Raw genomic sequence first — 19,241 nt, 5'->3', positions numbered from 1 at the left:
ACAAAGTCCTTCTCCAGCTAGATTTGATCTGAACAGTGACTGATGATGTCCTTGCCAAATGGCAGGAGAAGGGGTCTGCTTCGGCCAGCAGCTGTGGGACATGGGCATTGATGAAGACAGATGAGTCCATTTATTCAACACTTTGGATGTACCACTAATTTTCTAGATGACAAAGACACTTCATCCTTCCAGCAATAAAGACTGGAAATGTAGAAAATTGGCAAAAGAATGCCCCAATCAGCCCAAAAAGGGGTCACAACATTCATGCCCCTCACTCAGGCACAAATTTTCAGACCCTTAAACTCCAGCTCATAACCAATTTACTCTTACTTTATACATGATTCTAACACATTTGGTTATCTGGTTTGGGGCTCAGACCTATTCTGTCACCATCACAGAGATGGTCACCTTCAAGCTGAGCACACCAAATTTCTGAGTCAGTACAGGCCATGGAAGGATAAAGAAGAGAAGCTTCCAGCCCAGGAGCAGGAAGCCTAGAAGAAGTCTCACTACTCAGGGGATTCCAGGGCACATCTTTATTCACTATGCCCCGACCTGCCACTAGATCATCTGACTCACCCGGGCTGATGACTTGGCTTCATTCCTACAATTTCTACGAGGACCAAAGTCCAGTCCAGCCTCCATTGCTCTCATGCTCCCTGGAGGTGGGAACTAGTAGGCAATCAGAACCCAATTCCTAAGTCCTCCATCTACTGGTTACAGCGTTGCTCCAATAAACTGACTTCGTAAACCATTATACCTCTCAGACACTGCAAAGTATTTCTTTCCTAGATTTTGATGTTCCTTGGAGGATGCTATGCATGTTTGTCAGGGAAGAAGAAAATGACATCAGCTTTGCACATAATCTTTTATGGGAACATCCAAGAAGTACCCATCCCCCTTTCACACCACAACTGCAGAGCCCCCGAAAGCACCAAATAATAAGAACCCAAAAGAATGAATAAAGAGCAAGCAGGAAGCTCACCCCCATATGGCCTGGCAAACAAAGCACTTCCTCCATTTGTTAAAACTCTGCCCATTAATCCTCTTAGAACCGGAGGGCTGGAATCCAGGCTTTTAGATCTATTTGTTCGATAAATATTTATCGAGCTCCTGCTCTGGGCCTGGGCCTGAGATAGTGCCTGGGGGGACCACAAAGGAGCCAGACACACCCTGTGCCTACCCTCTTGGTGGTAACAACGGAGCGGAGATCTTCAATCCGTGCTGCGATTCAGAGAGCAGTGAAGACCTCCCCGTGGTCTCAGCAAGTAACCCAGCAGCAGAACCCAGAACCTCTCTGGGGCTCACGCCCCCATGGTTTCAGCCTGGCTCACCTGTTCATCCCTGGAAAGCCAGGTGCAGAGAGGAAGGCATTTCACCAGCCTCACCGCACATTCTTACATAATCATAGGGAAGAAGAAAAGAAAGTAGCAGATGTAAGGCAGCTGCTCATTGGGCAAACTATGCCATTTAATTTTCTCACCTTCCTAAAACCAAAATAATTAACCAAAAAAGTGAGAGATAAGAAGTCACTTACATTTCACTCCCAAGCAACATGGGGATGGACCAAGCAGCTGCCTCAAGGAGAGGAATGCCTGCCTTGGCGGCCTATGCCATCCTTGTCATGGCTGGACCACTCCTCGTGTGATTGTTGTTGTCTGTCTTGACCACCTGTTAGACGGTGAGCTCTGTGAGGGTGGGATCTGGGTCTCATCCATCTCTGTATCCCAGAGCCTAGGACAGGGTCTGGTAGTCAATGGGTATAGGACTTGGGCTCTGTGTCTGTGGCAGCCAGCCCGGCGGGACCCTCAGACCTCCTTTGAAGAGAGAACCTACAGGAGGAGATGCAGTCAGCTGATGGCTATCAGCTTTAGCACCTTCAAGACCTGCCACAGCATTCAAGCTAAGGACGCAGTCTCCCAGGGCAAACCTCAGTCAATGACTGAGTTGAGCAGGGATTCTACAGCCTGGCTCTTTGGGTCCAATAGAAGACTCCTGGGCGCTCCTTGCTCCGGAGCTCACCTTGGGCTGGCCAAGACTTTCTGAGCACTGCACCCTGGCCTGAGACTCTTCCTACCCAACTCTGCTTCCCTCCCCGGCTCCTTTCACAGGTATCAGGATGGCATCATGGTCTGAGCATTTCCCTACCTATTCTTTTATCTTCCATAGGTAAATCCACACTTCTAAGTTTATCTTGGCATCTCCTTCCTGAAGGACCCAAAATGACAAGTGTCCATGACATTCACATGCTCCTCAACATTTCCCAGCCTCCTTTGAAGTTAGGTTAGCCAGTGACTGTTTCTGGTCAATGAAATATGAGTAGAAATATGACATGTCATTTCCAAGTAAATGTGGTTAAAAATCCAGTGTGCCTTCCCCATGGCTTCCTCTCTACCTCCATCTTCATGAAGCCTCAACATAGGAGAGTCACAGTGCAAAGACAGCCTGGATCCCTGTGTTACCGCTTGGAGGAGAGCCACCCAGGAGGCCCTCTGACACACACCGGACTTTGTGTGAGCAACCTATACATTTTACTGTGTTAAGCAACAGGGATTACAGGATTTGTTTGTTAATGCAGCATAGCCTAGTTCATCTTAACTAACAAAAGGCATATGTCCCATATATGTATTTGTTTAGCACGTCTCTTTGCACTGTTATCTTAGACTTCCAGCTTGCTAATTACCCTGCCAAGAGCTCAGATCTCGGTATGCAGAAGTTGATGTTACTCTGTGCCCAGAGGAGGGAAGGCCAAACACATGAAGAATGCCCCTTTGAAGATAAAGTTAGCATGCTACACTCTTAGCCCAATACCAAGTACTAAACAGGCCCTTAGTGTGATAGTTCCACCCCCACCCCCATTCATTCTCTTTGAAAAGGAACTTAGGGACAGAGAAGGTGTGCCCATGGGTGTCTGGCTAGGTCTGAGGAATTGGAGGGGGGCTGGCATGGCCAAGGCTCTGTCTTCATCTTGGGAAGCTCAGGGGCTGGCACTGGTAGGAACACACAGAGGGCAGCTATAGCTGGGTAGTCAACTGAATCCTGATATAGAGAGCCACCTAAGTCCTGAAACAAGGGACGAAGAAGACCTTGGGGAAGTGACGAGATCAGCCATCCTGGGGGATGCTGCCTCAGAAAGGAGACTGTAATTTGCCCACTCACGGTTCGGTTCAGCAGCCATGTGCTCATGCCACAGCTTGGAAGGCCCTGGGCGTGGGACAGGCCCTGCCCTCACAGGGCTACAGGCCAGGCGGGGAGAAAGAGCCTAACACAGCTATGACACAGGCAGAATGACAGACATGCTGGGGGACACACGTGAGTACAGGCCTCAGCGTGTGCTCCCTCTGTCACCAGTGCCCCTTCTCTGCAACACAGCACCAGAAAACAAGGTGACCGATAACACTGCCATGCATTTACATCATGTTTTGAGCTTCCACATCCCTTACGTTTATTCCTTGTAGCAGCCCTGTGAGGTCAGCGTAATTACGCCCGTATTGTACAGAAATGATAATGACAGTAACAGCGCAGCAAGTGTTTACTGAGTGCGCATAGTGTACCGGGTATTGATTTGATTACATTACTTGGATCCTCTCATCTGATCCTCCTGCACCAACAAGGCAGTTAGTATATTAGCCCAATTTTATAGAGGAAGAAACTGAGGCAAACTGACTTGCCCAAGGTCACCAAGATGGTGAGTGGTACCCAAACGAGGAGACAACCCCGGATCTCCTGACCCTGAGGCCAGGGCTCACCTGCCACATGCTCAGAGCTCACCAGCCTCTTGCCCACAGGAGATGCTCTCTCCTGTTCCCTTACGGTGCATCTAATTCCAGTGACAGCACTGGGGACACACTCCCCAGCCATTGGTTCCCTCTCTGTTGCCCTCCTGCCCTGTGGGTCTCCATGCAGCCCCTTCTCTACAACCTTGTGCTGCTTCCCCACCTCCGTCCAGGCCCCATCGTCTCTCCCTTCAAAGACTTCCATAGCTTCCTGGCTCTGGGACTCCAGGCCCATTCTGTCTGCAGTCGAGCCTTGATCAGCTCACACCCATGTTCAAAACCCTGTGGCTCCTCGAAACTCTATAATAAAGTCCAACCTTCTTCACAACAGCACTCAAGGCCATCCACACCCAGCACCCAGCTGTTTCCCTCTACAAACCCTGCACTCAAGTAAAAACAAGTCAGTGACCCCCACACATCTTGCCCTTTGTTGCCTCCATCCTTTGCTCCTGGGGACCCTTTTTGGGATCCAACCTCCATTTCCCAGAGCTCCTGCCTCTCTGTGTCAACATTATATTCACCCTGTCCAGGCCCAGTCTTCACTTCTTCTCCTCCAGGGGGCCTCTCTTGACCTAGATATGGTCTTCCCTTTCTCTTACTGCCCGTGGCGTCTACTGTTTCTTCACTTTAGCATTTGCCAACTTCCTGCCTTTGTGCACATTGTGATCAGACCTGGCGTTCACACCTTAACAGCCTCTGATTTCCATGGAAGAATCGAGGCTTCTCCACCTTGTATTCACATGGCTGGGTGGAGTGGACCTCACCTCCCTCCCAGTCAGGAAAGGCTGGCAGATGTCCCAGGCCTGGCCCATCAGTGTCATGTGATTTGTTTGGGGATAAACACATGACCCAATTGAAGCCAATGAGATCTAAGCTGGGAACTTTTGCTAAAACAGTTGGGAAAGAAACATTCTTCTTACTGGAGTTTCTAAGCTGGAAGTGTTTGTAAGCCTGCAGCTTCTAGAGGCCATCTGTGCTACCACATGGGGAGAGCCTGCCCAAGAGTGAAGCCAACACAGTGGAAATCAAAGGCAGGAGACAGGGACGAAGATATTTTTAAAGATATCATTGAGCACCTGGATTTGGCCATACCTTAATACAGCCCACCCCAGGTTTTCTCAGTCCTATGAACCAGTTAAAGTTGGGTTTCTGTCACTTTCAACAAGAGTACTAAGCAATGCACTTACTAAGGGCCAGGTACCATGCTGGGCAGTGGGGGTACAACCGTAGAGAAGATGTGAGCCTGACCCTAAAGGATCTCATGTGCTATCTTTTTGTTTTTCATAACGGCTGTATGAGGTATAATTCACATACTATAACATTCACCCTTTAAAGTGTAAAATTCCATGGTTTTTAGCATACTCACAGAATCATACCTTCACTATCATTTTCTACCCTGCGTTGAAAATGGTGACTATGTTCCTTGCCCTGCTCACTAGTCCCGGTTGCCCGTCTCAAGCCCTGGGCTGTGTTTCACACCTTTCTGCAGCACCAGTGACTCCAGCAGGTGCTCAATAAACATCTGCTGAGCTATACTCAGACTTTTTTAGGAAGTGTAGCCTCAATCCAACAATTCCTTGGATCCTTTCTAAAGCACTACGAATAAGAGAACAGATATTTGGCAAAGCCACTCAAGCAAAAGACATGCTCACCAGTCATTGATTGGGCTTTCTCTGGATTTTCTACACTGGATGTCTACAGCAGGGTGGTTTTCCTGAGAGTTGCACATCTGGACCGTGCTCCTTTGGCTCCCTGAACTTTCCCTAAGTTTATTATAGAATGATTTAAAATAGTAACAAATGGGAAAACATATAAGTCCAACAATAGTGGAATGATTAAATACTTTGGTGCACCCATAGGATAAAATAGTATATAGTTACCCAAAATCATCTTTACTAAAGGGAGTCGAAAACACAGGGAAATCCCCATGATATAATGTTAACTAAATGAAACAAAATATAAATGAGTGCATAGAGTATGATCTCAAGTACATAAGAGTAATCAATGGCAACTGGAAGGGAATAATGCTAATTATTAGATGTAATTATTTTTGTATAGATGGATTATGTGCAATTATTATTTTTCTTTATGCTTCTCTGTAATTTTTAATTTTTCTATAATGACTATTAATCAAATCAGAAAAACCAACATTATTTCTAACTCATTTTTTGGTTATTATTTTATTAATGTGGCTACCAAAGAATATGAAACAACCACATGGAGAATAGAACATTTCTTAATCTCCTGCAAAACTTTTTTTAAAAAGAGTTAAAAAAAAAAACAAAAGAAAGAAAGACATTGTCCCTCAGATTCTTTTCATCAAACATGTAAGTAATATAACCAACCTACCATGTTTGCCTTTTTACCTTGACTGCTGGGAAGCTCAGAGCTAAAATTTAATACTTAAAATACAATAAGTATTTTGGCCCAAGTTCTTGGTATAGTAACTGCCATTACTATTTACATAGTAATGGCTATTTACATAGTTTCTGGTGCTTCCTTTTATCTGTATTTTCAGTTGTCTTGCTTGTCCAAATCTTTCTTGGAATATATAAACAAGTATTTGCTGAAATTATTTGATACGACACCAGAGCAGCAAAGGTTCTTACAGACAGGTGTTCTGTTGGGATGTTTCATTTTTACAAACACATGGCACTGAGTGGGGCTTTGAAGATTCTACTGCTATTCTAATTACAGTAGAGAGTCGATCTGGATGTAGGAGGCTTTTTATTGAGACAGGTTGTCCTCAATGACTAGATTAACCCATTCCTTGCTAAATCTCCATCTCCTTGCGACAAACGCCATCCTGGCTGCCCACAATCACTGGCCATTGAGGCCACTGACTGACAGCAAATGTCAGCAAAGCCAGCTAAAATCCATTCACCACATCCATCCTGCGTTCAAGTCCACAGACGATGTGACACAGCCTGCAAATAATTAGGCAGTGCACACAATCCACAAAGACAGCCAACCTGAATGAACGAGGCCCCAAACACTCTTCAGATCAATCTGGATTTTGCTGCAAATTAACTACACTGATCCTACCTTCACTCCAGCTCAGGGAAAAAGCACCTCTACTTTAAAGATGAGATCACTTGAAAAAATTAAGTAATTCTATCAGGTAGGCACTCTCCCAAATGTGATACTTCATGGCAGGAGATAACACATTTGATTGTTATATAGAATTCTTTTTTTCTGGTGATAACTTCACTGACTTGCCAAGAGATTTCAAAAGCAAGAAAAAGAAATAAGCAGGCTTAATATTTTAGATGTATCCATTTTTATCACATCTAAAGCCACAATGTCTTACTTGTGAATCCACACCAAATGAAAATGAAGGAAGAGAGGCAGGAAACATTTATTTAGTGCTTACAGCATGCCAGACAGAGCACTGGCCGCTGAGCCTGTCAGCTCCCTTAAGCCCCATGTCACCACTCTGCAGAGTACATATAATATTCCCACTTTTTTAGATGGAGAACTCTAGGCTTAGAGAGATTAAATACCTAGCTCAAGGTCACTCAGCAGGGAAGGTGACCAGTTTCTGACTAGAACACAGGTCCCACCTACCCCAAAGCCCTTGGTCTGGGCCCCTTCAAAAGGCTAGAGACAATTCCCCGTTTGCAGGAGGCTGAAATTATCCTCTGTCCTCCTTCTCGCTATTTCCTAAATATTCGCATGAACTGAAGAGTCTCCGACTGCCTCACCCTCTTGACTTTGGGCCCTCTCACTCAGCAAGTCATCAAGACACACTTGAAAAATAAAATGTAAAAGCTTCAACCCACACCCTGAAACCAAGCTCCCATCTCTTTGCTGCCACAACCAGGCCAATATGAAATCGCTTTCAGGGAAGCTTTCTAAAGGGAAGAAACTGATGATGAAAACATTGTGTAGCTGACAATACTTGCTGATGATGCAAGCAAGGCTGCCCTGTCTACAAATGTTTTGTCCCGGAAGAACCGGCTCCCTGGTGTCCCTTCCAGAAGAATATGTATGGAAGCGACAGAGAAACAGTGCCAAGAAGACATGCCTCCGTGTAATTGCACTGCTCCCTCCATTTATGTGTGCCGGACAAGTATCCCAGAGAACTTAAAATGCTTGGGCAAAGAGGAGGACGATAGAAATGTCACTGGGAAATGATCTCACACCCCGGTTGGCCCTGCACAGCCACCCAGTTTGCATCCTCTTGGGCAGAGGACACCTCTCCGCCTGCAGCAGCCTGCGCGCACCGCCGCCAACTGCCACCGTTTCCTTCACCTTTTATTTACAGCGCAGAGCAGGCTGGTTCGTCAGTGAAGCGGGGGAGGCGGGGAATAAGACACAATCCAGATTCTGCTCTTTCTCCGGGGACATAAAAAGGGTCAGACAGGAGGGAGTGAAGCCCAGGTTGCACCAGCAGCGCAGTAGCGCGACCCTCCTCCCCAGAGGGCTCTGCAGCTGGGCTCCAGCAAAGGCGCCCGGGGAGTCCCGGCAAGCCGGGGTCAAGCCCAGCGCCTCGGCCCGGCTCGGCGCGGTGGCAGAGGCGCCAACAGAGCCTACTGCACAGGAAATCACTGCCCCCTTCAGGCCGCGTCGCGGACGCTGCGGCCAGAGCGTAGGGGCTCCCTCGGTCCAGAAAAACTCGCAAACCCGACCTTGCGCAGCCAGCGATGGCTCCTCCAGGGCCCCTCCGCGCGCCCCAGCTCCCGGGCTGGCGCGAAGGTCCGCGCTGGGGCTTCAGGTGGAACCCAAACCGAGGGGTGGGGAGGAGTCCTGGGATGGGAAGCCCTAGGCTCTCCGGCTCTGCTCAGAGAAGGAGGCCGAGAGGGGAAGCCCGCCGCTGCGCTCCAAGTCCGTGCTCCGGATACTAGGACGCTTCAAATCTGCGCCCGGAAAAACAGTGCCTGCAGCCGCTGGGCCAACAGTAGCGGCGCAGCCGGATACCACTGCGCGCTGGGAGCGAGACCTACCAGGGCATTCTCTGAGCAACTAACCCTGGGCGGGGGGGCTCTCTTCATAGGAACCGCTCTGGCTACAAGTAGCGTCCGGCACATCCAGGCAGAAGCGCTGCAGAGCCGGCGGGCTCTGAGCTGCTGGCGCGCACTACGCGCCCAGCCCCGCTGCGCGCCCGAGCCCTTGGGGTCCCGGAGCTCTCTGGACCTCAAAGCGCGGGTCGGCTTTCCTGGGGGCCTGTGAGCAGGCCCGCAGCCCCTCCGGCCCTGGGCGGCCCAGTTTGCAGTCAACGCGCCAGTTCCTCCCACCCGACACCTCACAGCCCCACGAATGGGACCTGGGCAGGAGCAATCATTGCAGGCCTTGGGGGGTCCAGCCCCACCTTCTCCACTCCTTTTTCTCTGGTGAAAATAGACCCTAGTCTTCTATCTCACTCCCTACACACACACACACGCACACACACACACAATCCCAGAGGAGGTGGGTGCTTGGCAAATATTGGTATCAGCTGTGCCAGCCAAGCCCAGCGGGACCCTGGGGTGAGTGAGCACTGAGCACCAGCCCGAGGTGCCCTCGACAGGCGCGGGCGGGTCAATCAACGTTCTGGCCAAGATCCGGAGCTTGTCTCTGTCCAGCACTCTCCACCCTGGAGCCCCGACGGCACGGGCAGCCGGACACTCACCTCGGTATCGTAGAGCCGCAGGTCGAGGAAGTAGGGGCGCAAGAGTGACTCGTTGCGGATCTGCTCGATGGCCAGCTCCACGGCGGGGAGCACGCCGCGCCCGATGCTGCCCTTGGCCACCTCCTTGGTGAGCGGCATGAGGCCCATGATGGAGAGCGGCGGGCTGCTGGGCGGCGGCCGGGGGGCGCCCCGCGCCCAGCCCCAGGCCCCGGGCGCCAGCGGCAGCAGCAGCGGCAGCAGCAGGAGCAGCAGCAGGCGCGCAGGCGGCCGTGGCGGCGGCGGCGGCGGCCCGGGCTGCCCGGAGCTCCGCGGGGAAGCCATGCCGCTCCGCGGGCTGCGGGCGCCGGCTCACTCGGCCCGCATGGCCTGCCCCGGCCCGCCGCCCCGCGCCAAGCTCTCCCCTCGGCGCCCGCGCAATGGCGCCGGCCCGGGCCCCGGCTCCGGCTCGGGATCGGGCTCCTGCTCGGCTCAGAACGGCCCCGGCGGCGGCGGCAGCGGCGGCGCCCGTGACGGATCAATCACGCCGGGAAGGGGTGGGAGCCAGCGGAGTGCAGGAGGCGGGGAGCAAGCGAGCAAACGCGGAGAGGGGGGCCGGCGTCTCCGCGCGCGCCTCTCTCCAGCGCGGCCGCCCCGCACCGGGCCGCCTCCGCCCGCCCCCGTGCGCTCTCTGAGCCGCTCTCCCGCCGGGAGCTGCTAGGCGGCAGCCCCTGGAGCCCGGCCGGGGGAGGGCGGGCGGCAGGAAACGCGGGAGGCGAAGGCGAGGCTGCTCAGCGGCGGCTCGGGCCGCCTCCAGGGACGGGGACGAGCCGTGCGCGCCAGGGGAGGGGGAGGTGCTGGCGCTGCGGCGGCCGTGGGGAGGGCCACCTTCCCAGCACACGCACACAGGCGCCCCCGGCCCGCCGACCGCCGGGGACCAAAGCGCCCGGGGACAGCGATCGGGGAACCAGGACCGCGCTCTGGCACACGCAGCGGCCGCCGCTGCTTCGCCGAGCGCTTCCTGTAGCACCTGAACGGCGGTTTGGAACTGCCTCTGGGAGGTCTGGCCGAGAAGGTCTGGGCGGGCGAACGTTCCACGAAGGCGTCCTAGAGATATCTATGCAGGCTACGCTCCCTTCTGCTCTGGCACCCACGGGTCCTGACCGAGGCCGGAGGGTCGTGGAGGACGCCTGCTGGAGCTCGAACGCCCCTGGGTGCTAGGCGGTCCGGCCTTTAGGGCCTTGGCTGAGGACACTCCTCCCCTCCCCACCAGACGGAGCAGCCTCCCTTTGCCAACCCCAGGCGAAGCTGGGGTCCGAACCTTGCGTGCACTACCGCCCCCTCCAGGCATTTGACCTCCCCGCGTCCGCACTCCTGACGGGCCCCGCCCTAGAATTCTTCCCCAGGTGGGAGCACTACAGGCCAGACCTCAGCATCCCTGGACTTGGCCCTCTCTCTGCCAGGTCGCACTGGCCGCGCTGGCCAATCCTAGGCAAAGCAGTCTCGGACCAGATGTGCCCGAATGAGCTGACCTAAGACCTTGGTCCCGTGTGCCTCTTCATGCTTGAAGAATGGGAATCATGGTCATTAATTGATAAAATCCCAGGGGCTGACTAATGCTGGGGACACAGTAGGACATCAAATCACAAAACATCGTTGAGCCTGAGCCAGGCATTGTGGGCCATATCGACGACCTTGTAACGAGGATGGGAGTTTAACCTTCCCTGAGCACTTACTATTGTATTAATACATGCCTCATAATGTAACCCTCACCACAGCCCTCTGAACTAAATGTACTGCGTTAATCACCCTCACTTTACAGGTGAATGCACTGAGGCTCACAGAGCTTCCGTAGCTAGTCAAAGTACGCAGAGCCTACGGAGGGAGGACGGAACCCAGGGCCGGCAGGACATCTGTACACAGTGCAGTGGGAGCCAGGATGCCCTGATGCTCAATTGCTCTGGACCTCGGTTCCCTCAGGCACCTGGTGAGGGATGTGCTCCAGATAGTGTCCACAGACCCACTCTTATGGAGCGAGGAGGGGGCGTCCCTGAGTCAGGGCCGGGTCATCAGCAGGAAACGGAAGACCTGAGCGGAGGTTGAGCAGAACCACTGGGAAGTACCTTGGACAGCGCCAGGGAAACCAGGCCAAATTCTCCCAGCCCGGAATTCTCTTTCTATGCTTCTATAGATAGTCGTAGCTCCACTCAGCCTTTCCTCCTCCCCAAGCTGGACAGTTTGCATGAGCAGAGCTCACCTGAGCATCTCCATAAATATATATTTACCTACACACACGTTTAAAGGACAGTGTGACCCCAGACATTTGCTCAGCTGCTCTCTCACTTGGCATCACAAACGCCCTCCAATCATAGGCTTCTGGGCACTTACCATTCCTCAACTCCTCAGTTCGGGTTTCTGAATGAGCATTTTCAGAGTTTTTTTCTTCTTTTTCTCCTTAGTCATTTGTGTTTTCCTTGTAAACTGTGCCAATATAGGGTACCCACTGACACCTACATCTGGGAATAAGTCGAAAGCTAGGGTAACTCTGCCTGACATTCACTAACAGACTGCAGGCCCTGCCTGGCATCTTGTCCTCCAGTCCCTCTGTTTCCACTTATGGGGTGACCAGGCCCCAAGATGCATGGCCTGGGACCAACCAGCCCTGAGCAGAGGAGCAAGGCCAAGCTCTGATCTCACACCCTATCTCTGATGCCCGGGTTATGAGATCCTAGCCTGGCCTTGTGTTCTAGTTTGGGTGACTGGGTGCCTGGGATCCTTCCTGAGTGTGAGCTCCTGCCTCAGTCACCAGCCTAGAGTCCATGTTTCTGTAGAGCTGGAGTCCAGCCTCTTACTTTATAATAATCACTCGTTCCTTCAAGCAATGTTTCGGGAGGCTTATTACCTGCTGGACAGTGTCCTAGTTGCTGAGGATACAGGAGAGAACCACCAGTCTCAAATCCCTGCCCTTGTAGAAGTGACATTCTAGTGGAGAAAGAGAAGCAATAAGTGGGCATAAGAAGATATTTTAGGATGTCAGTTTATGAAAAGTGCTGTGGCGAACAATAAAGCAGGAAAGAAGATGGAGACTGGCAGGGTGGGGTGCAATTTGAAACAGGGAGGTCAGGGAAGGACACACTAAGGTGACTTCTCAGCAAAGACTTAAAGAGGGTAAGTAAGAAGAACATGCTAATAGTATTCCTTGCACAGGAACAGCAAAGGTAGAGGCTCCGCGACAGAAGTGCACCTGGCATGTTCAAGCAACAGTCTGGAAGCCAATGTGGCAGGAGCAGAGTGAGCAAGGGGCAAAGCAGTAGGGCCCACGGCCACAAGCAGGTGGGATCACGTGGGGCCTGGGCCCTGTGAGGGCCTTGGTCTGTACACATGGAACAGGAACCGTAGGAGGGTATTGCGGGGTCAGTGACAGGGCCACTCTGGCTGCCAAGTGGAGAATTAGCGGTTCAAAGGCTGGGAGCAGGGATACCAGTTAAGAGGCCATTACAATAAGCCACATCTGGTGCCAGCCCAGGGTATAAGCAGAGGAGAGGATGAGAAGTGTCTAGAGTAATAACTGTTCTTATTAATGGGAAGAAAATGTGTTGGCCAAGTCCCAGGATTATGGGAAACACTTGATTCCCATGAGCTCATCTACCTTACAACAGAGTTAAGAGAGACTTAGAAAGCAACGTGTTCAGAGTGCACCTCCAGAAAGTGATAAAATGTCAATGTCAGCTCAGGTTTGAATGGCTTAAATTCTTGTCTTCTTCCCATCAACCTGCCTCCTTAGCAATCCTTTCTCCCACACCCTCACCCTACACATAGAAATCAGTCTCCAAACCCCAGCTCAGTGGTTGAGACTTGGTGCCTGCTCCCTTTCTGGGGAGTCTGGGGCTTCATGGCCTAGCTGGCTGCCTGTCAGCGGGACACTACATCCCTTTAACCAGGATCCCAACAGTGGGAAGCTAATAGGCCTTCCTCTGCTGCCTGCTCTTCTTCCCTGTGGGGCCGGTCACCCCTGCACCCAGGGCTGCTCCGATCTGCTCTCCACAGCTGCTGCTTCCAGGAACTGGTTCCAGTTTCCAATACACTCTTCCCAGTTTGACCCAGTCATCCATGCCACCCTCTACTCTAATTCCCAGCAGCAGCAAGGTCTTCTCTTACTTTCTTCATATATATATATATATATACACATATATATATATATGCGTGTGTGTGTGTGTGTATGCATCTTTGCAAATATCTCCCATGTATTTTTCATTCATGTTTACACTGAAATATTTATTTCAATCAAATGGCTCAGCCCTTTTTTTTTTTTTGAAGTACCTTATTTGTTTTCATCTCCCCTTTTTTTTACATGGTAAGTTACAAATGATGGCTCTAAAAAAGAGTAACTGAATGAATCTAAGTTGCTTTTCCCTGTCCACAAGCCATGTTTTTTAAACTGTAAAACTGGGTTTCAGGCATCCAATGTGGTCTGGTGACACAGTTCGAGTAATAATAATAGCTACCATTTATTAAACACCTACCTACTCTGTGCCAGACACCTTGGGATGCATCATCTTAATCTTCATGACTGCCTGAAAAATAAGTGCTAGGATCCCAGTTTTGCAAATTAAGAGATTGAGGCCTAGACTGATTAAATAGTGTGCCTGATGATGCTCGACAGCAGCAGTGAGGGGGCCCAGACCCAGTATGTCTGACCCCAATTCCTGCTCTACTTACCTCTCCTTGAAGATGCCCCTTGTAGGACTGAGGAGGAAAGTCTTAGAGAGGTAAAGAACACTGCTGAAGGCCAGCACCAAAGATAAGTGAAATGAGTTGGCCAGGGTCCCCCAGTGAATTAAAGATGAATCTGGGTCTTCTGGGTTATTAGGGAGGAGAGCATCTGTCCTGGAGAGTCTGAGACTAAATCCTGCAGGAATCATTGCCACGCCTGGGGCAGAACAGCAGAGCCTGGAGCCTCCTCTGGTTTCAGAACTGTGGAAGGTTGCTCCAGGTCAGCAGGACAGATCCTGAAGGGACAGAGGTGGGAAATTGGGTGGTCTCCAGGAGCTGGCAAAGGGGCCAAAGGCCCTCTCATTTACAGGTTACAGAACCAATAAGATCTTTGACAAAGGGGACCATGGATGGACAAGATGCACATTTCTGGAACAGAGCCTTCGATGGAGAAGAGTCCTATAAAGTCTCTGGTCTCACATCTGTCAAATATATGAGTCCCTCTTTACCCCTCAGGGACAATGGTGAGTTTTGGAGCCAGACAGCCCTGGGTTCAGATCCTGGCTTACTAATTATTAGTGGTATAGGTTTGAGTAAATCACTTAACCTCCTGAGCTTCAGTTTCCTCATCTGTAAAATGGGGATAATAATCATTAGTCTTTCATAGGGTTATTGAGAGGATTAAATATTAATAATAACAGCTAATATGTGTTAAGCACTCACATGTGCCAGCCATTGTTTCAAGCACTTTACATGTAATGAACTCTTTTATTAAGTAAGATAATACATATAAAGTACCCAGCACAGTACTAGGTAGTTATTAGGCATACAATAAATAACAATAATAATACCACTAAAAATGGCAAGATCAGTGCCTGCAGATCACTCGATCACTTGATTCATGAGGTTTTCACATGTTTTTCAAAGTCAGCCTTCCTATAGCTTTTACCCTGGATTCTAATCTCTTGCTAAAGTCCATGCCCCCCCATCCCCCGCCCCAGTGGCCCTTCACCATCTTGCACTCCAGAACATCATGGGAACTCTGGCTAAAGCCCTTGCTGAAGAGCTGATACATGCTGTTTCCTAATTTCTCTGACCTGCCAGACTAATATTATTAACTCCACAAATAAAGGTGATGGTGACTGGACTTGTTCTTGGTGAACACACACCCACTACTAGGGGGCACTCCAGTTCTATGTGATCACATATCATTTGAACAATCAGGTCTCCAATGTGGCTGAGGGTCAACACCCAAATTCCCGAGCCCTGCTGCAACCCCTGCCACCTAACCTTTCCTTTCGCTCATCTCCCCAAGACCCTTAGACACTCTCTCTGGATCCCTCTACAATGTCCTGCTCTGTCTTGACAGGTAGTTCATCTGGACTGGGGGACATAGGCTCATTGAAAGCATCTAGGTGCCCTCTGAGAATCTCTTCCTCTTTCATTTTATGCTTGCTCCACTATTTGCTGTGTGCTGGTCATTATCCACCAAAACATCTGGTGTGTCTCGGCTACAGGTCTGGAAATGAGAAAGTTCTGCCTTCTTTTTGACACCTACCCATGCTTGTTCCCCATGCACCACACAAAGCCCCTTTGGTGGTCTGTGACGTTCTTCCAAAGCCTCAACTCATTCTGGGACTGAGTGCCCATGTTCCCAACAGGTTCCTGCTGCTCCTCCATTCTGGAACCATACTTCCAGTTTCTCTCCATGGCCCTAATTTTTTTTTTTTTGGTAAATTTTATTGAAATATAACATATACAGAACAATGAACAAATCTTAACTGCACGGCTCAGTGAATTTTCACGAAGTGAACACATCCATGTAACCAGCACCAAGAACCTGAACATGAGCAGCACCCAGAGGTGGGTCCCTGGCCAGTCACTACCCTTCCCAAGGGTAACCACCAAGCTAACTGCTAACACTATAGATTGGTTTTTGCTTCTTCTTGGGCATGATATAAATGGAATTGCCATCTGTCCTCCTTTGTGTCTGGTTTCTTTCACTTAATATTGTGTTTGGGAGATTCATCCACATTCTTGTGTATGGTTGCAGATCTTTTCTGCTCATTGCCGTATGGTCGCCTGAGTCTTTTAAAATCTGACGTCATCACATAGATCCATGTGTATGGTTTTCTCTCCACCCACCTCCAACCTGGCTAGTTGCAACAGAATAACTTGAATCTCTGCTCTATTCTTATACTTCTCCAACCTAGTCTTCCTTTACCCTGCCAAACTGACCTTTCAACATCATGTCACTCCCCAGCTCAAAACATTCTGTGGCTCCCTATTACCTCTAGGATACAAACTGCTAAGCCTGGTGTTATAGGCTATTTGCAATGTGGCTCTGATGTTTCCAGCTTTAGCAAGCAGCTCCCTCTCCCTACACCTTTTATATTCTAACTACCGAGAATGTATTAGCTGGTCCATAAACATGGACCCCTTTTCTGCCTCCACACCTTTGCTAATGCTATTCCTTCAACGTGGAATGCTCTTCCCACTCCTTCTCCCACTGGCAAAATCCTTCAAGACCCAGATCAACTGTCAGCTCCTCTGTGATACCTTCTCCAGTCACTCCAGCAGAAATAATTGCTACCTTTTCTCAGCTCCCAGAGTAAGGCTTGGTTCATGCTGAGAAATAACACTTATCACTTCTTTAAAAGTTAATTACCACATTTCACCATTCTAAGACACACATTCTTATTCATCTCTGGAATTAGGATGCACTTTGCCATTGATGGCATCTTATAGTTGGAAGTATTTTTTTTCTTTCTTGTTAATACATAAAATAATGGTGTCTTAGATTCAGTGAAATACAGTATTTTTTCTTTATTTCAACATATTCTAGAAAAGCTTTTTGGTATCACACTGCATTGTACAGTTAGTCATCCACAAGTCTGGGTCCCTTTCCATGTGTGAGACCATACGCACACACAAAGCAAGCAATCCGTGTCATTGAATGAAGAGGTGTGCACTGTTTGCTGTACCTGGACGCCTGCATGTTTCTACAGTTGGGGGCGGGGGAGGCAAGGACGGCCCCTGAGTGTGGTTCTTCATGAGGTTCCTCACAAGGGCAAAAGGATTACCCTTTTCCTCCTGAGCTTCTGAGGGCCAGGAGACAGTGGCGGAGGGCTGGAGTCAGCCACAGAAGTCTCTCTTCCCTGTGGCTGGCTATCATGTCAGCCTGCAAGGGGAGCAGGGAGTTACATAGGATTAATTTAATGCCCAATTCTTGATCTGCAAAGCAATCTTCAATTATAACATCATTCCTATTGGGTAAATATGATTTGCTTTCCAAGGATCTGATTTATGGCCTGGTTTTCAGGAGCACGCTGGGATAGAAAGCAGCAGCATCCTATCGTGCCAATCTTCTTCCAAGTCTCTCCTTTTGAATAACAACAGTGAGTCCTTTAATTTGCTTTTTGCTAATGAAATCAGTTATTCCTCCTACCCCCCACCACCACTCTATATTATATTAAATAACAAAGAACACAGATAGGCTGGTGTCTGAGTTTAGTGGTATTTTAGTTACGCTTTGCTCATTTCTTAATATTCCAGGCATTCGAATTGCATAGGTGATTTAGGTGAAGTCCAGCATACTCATCTTAATCCATTTGGGCTGCTATAACAAAATAACTTAGACTGGGTAATCTGTTGTTTGTAAAGCAAGATTCAGTGTCTGGTGAGGCCCCGTTCCTCATAGATGGTGCCTTCTGTGTCCTCGCGTGGCAGAAGGGGAAGAAGACCTCTCAAACCTCTTTCATAAGGGCGCTGACCTCATTCGCGAAGGTGGAGCCTTCATGACATCATCACTTCCTAAAGGCCCTGCCTCTTACTACCACCAACATGGGGATTAGGTTTCAACATGAATTTCAGAGGGACACAAACATTCAGACCATAGCAATGTCCTACTGTCTATTCATGTGCTTCTAAAAGTTGGAGTTACAACATAGTCAAACAGTCTGGGATGACACACTTTATATGATGAATGATACTCTCATTTCCTGATATCGCACTACCCTGCACAAGACCCCCTGCAGTGCATGGATCCGTGGCTGTGTTTAAAGGATTGGTTTGGAGGAAAATTTGTTCCCGTGTTCATTAGATATACTGCACAAAGGAACAAGTTTACGGGGTTTTCTCCAGTTTTAGGTCAGTTTTATAAGGAGCTCGCTATATGTATTAGGTGTTGCCTTCTGCTGCATGGTTTTCCTGGGTATTTCAAGGGCATGGGGATTGCCAGGCCGATGAGCATGATAAAGTTCAATTGCATGGCCATCTGGACTTCCTTTGGGGAGTTTCTTTGATTGATATCTTTATTTTGTCAAGATCTAGGAAAACACTTAATTCTTTCATACGATGTTCATTATCTTTTAGCAAATGAGATGCCTCTGGGAATTTTCTGAATTCCATCTTCTCCTTCAAAAAAATGGATACCATTACTTGCAATGTGAAAACAAATAAAAAGTTCCTTGCTTCTGAGAGTAGTGAACTCTGGCTAATAGGACCAGGGATAAAGGATAACCGGAGGGGTAAAAACAGATTTATTTTCTATCTTATACTGTTTGAATTATCTTTCACCATAAGCATGTATTCCTTTTATTAAAAAAAGTTTCTTGTTATCACTTTGCAGTTTTGTTATTGCTTTTGGTTCTATTCTTTTCCCTTTTATGTTTATTTTGTAAGTTGGTCCAGAGGATGACAAGTTCAGTTCATTGAAAGACTTGAACACCACCACCACCACAACAAAAAGATTTTTAAAAAAACAAAAACCCAAAACCCATTGCATTTGATATCTATCGTTTACTATTGCTTTTCCCATTTCAATTCTTTTTATCTCTTTGATCTTTTTCAATATTAGATTTTATCTTAGAAACAAAGAGAAGTCATCAGTGTCTCTCAAATTTGGGGAGAGGGTGGTTAGGAACCCTCTGGAGAATCTGGGGGAGGTGCAGATTCCCTCTGTAGAGCAAGGCACAGACAGCTCAGGGTCGTGCCCTGTCCCCACTCGGGCCTCATATCTGTCCAGTGTCATCTAGTTGCACACATCACCTCACTGAATTATCATTAATGATTCTGTGAGGCATTCGAATGCCCGTTTTTCAGAAGAAGAAATGGGTTCTTACAGAGGTTGGATGATTTGCCCAAGACAGCACAGGGAAGGTGAA

The 19,241-nt window shown here is 49.2% G+C and overlaps 1 protein-coding gene across 1 annotated transcript in view; it reads right to left on the bottom strand.

Annotated features, from left to right (window-relative positions):
* GABBR2 (gamma-aminobutyric acid type B receptor subunit 2) overlaps positions 1–10,165 on the bottom strand; it is a 365,809-nt gene extending 355,644 nt beyond the window's left edge. Inside the window, exon 1 of the mRNA XM_045563833.1 lies at positions 9,388–10,165. Coding sequence (XP_045419789.1) covers positions 9,388–9,708 — 321 coding nt within the window. The 5' untranslated portion in view covers positions 9,709–10,165. The remainder of the gene's footprint in view (positions 1–9,387) is intronic.
* Between the last annotated feature and the right edge of the window lie 9,076 nt (positions 10,166–19,241).

This window comes from Lemur catta, chromosome 10 (genome assembly GCF_020740605.2).
Source record: "Lemur catta isolate mLemCat1 chromosome 10, mLemCat1.pri, whole genome shotgun sequence".
NCBI classification, from domain to species: domain Eukaryota; kingdom Metazoa; phylum Chordata; class Mammalia; order Primates; family Lemuridae; genus Lemur; species Lemur catta.
This window is presented reverse-complemented; position numbering and strand designations above follow the sequence as displayed.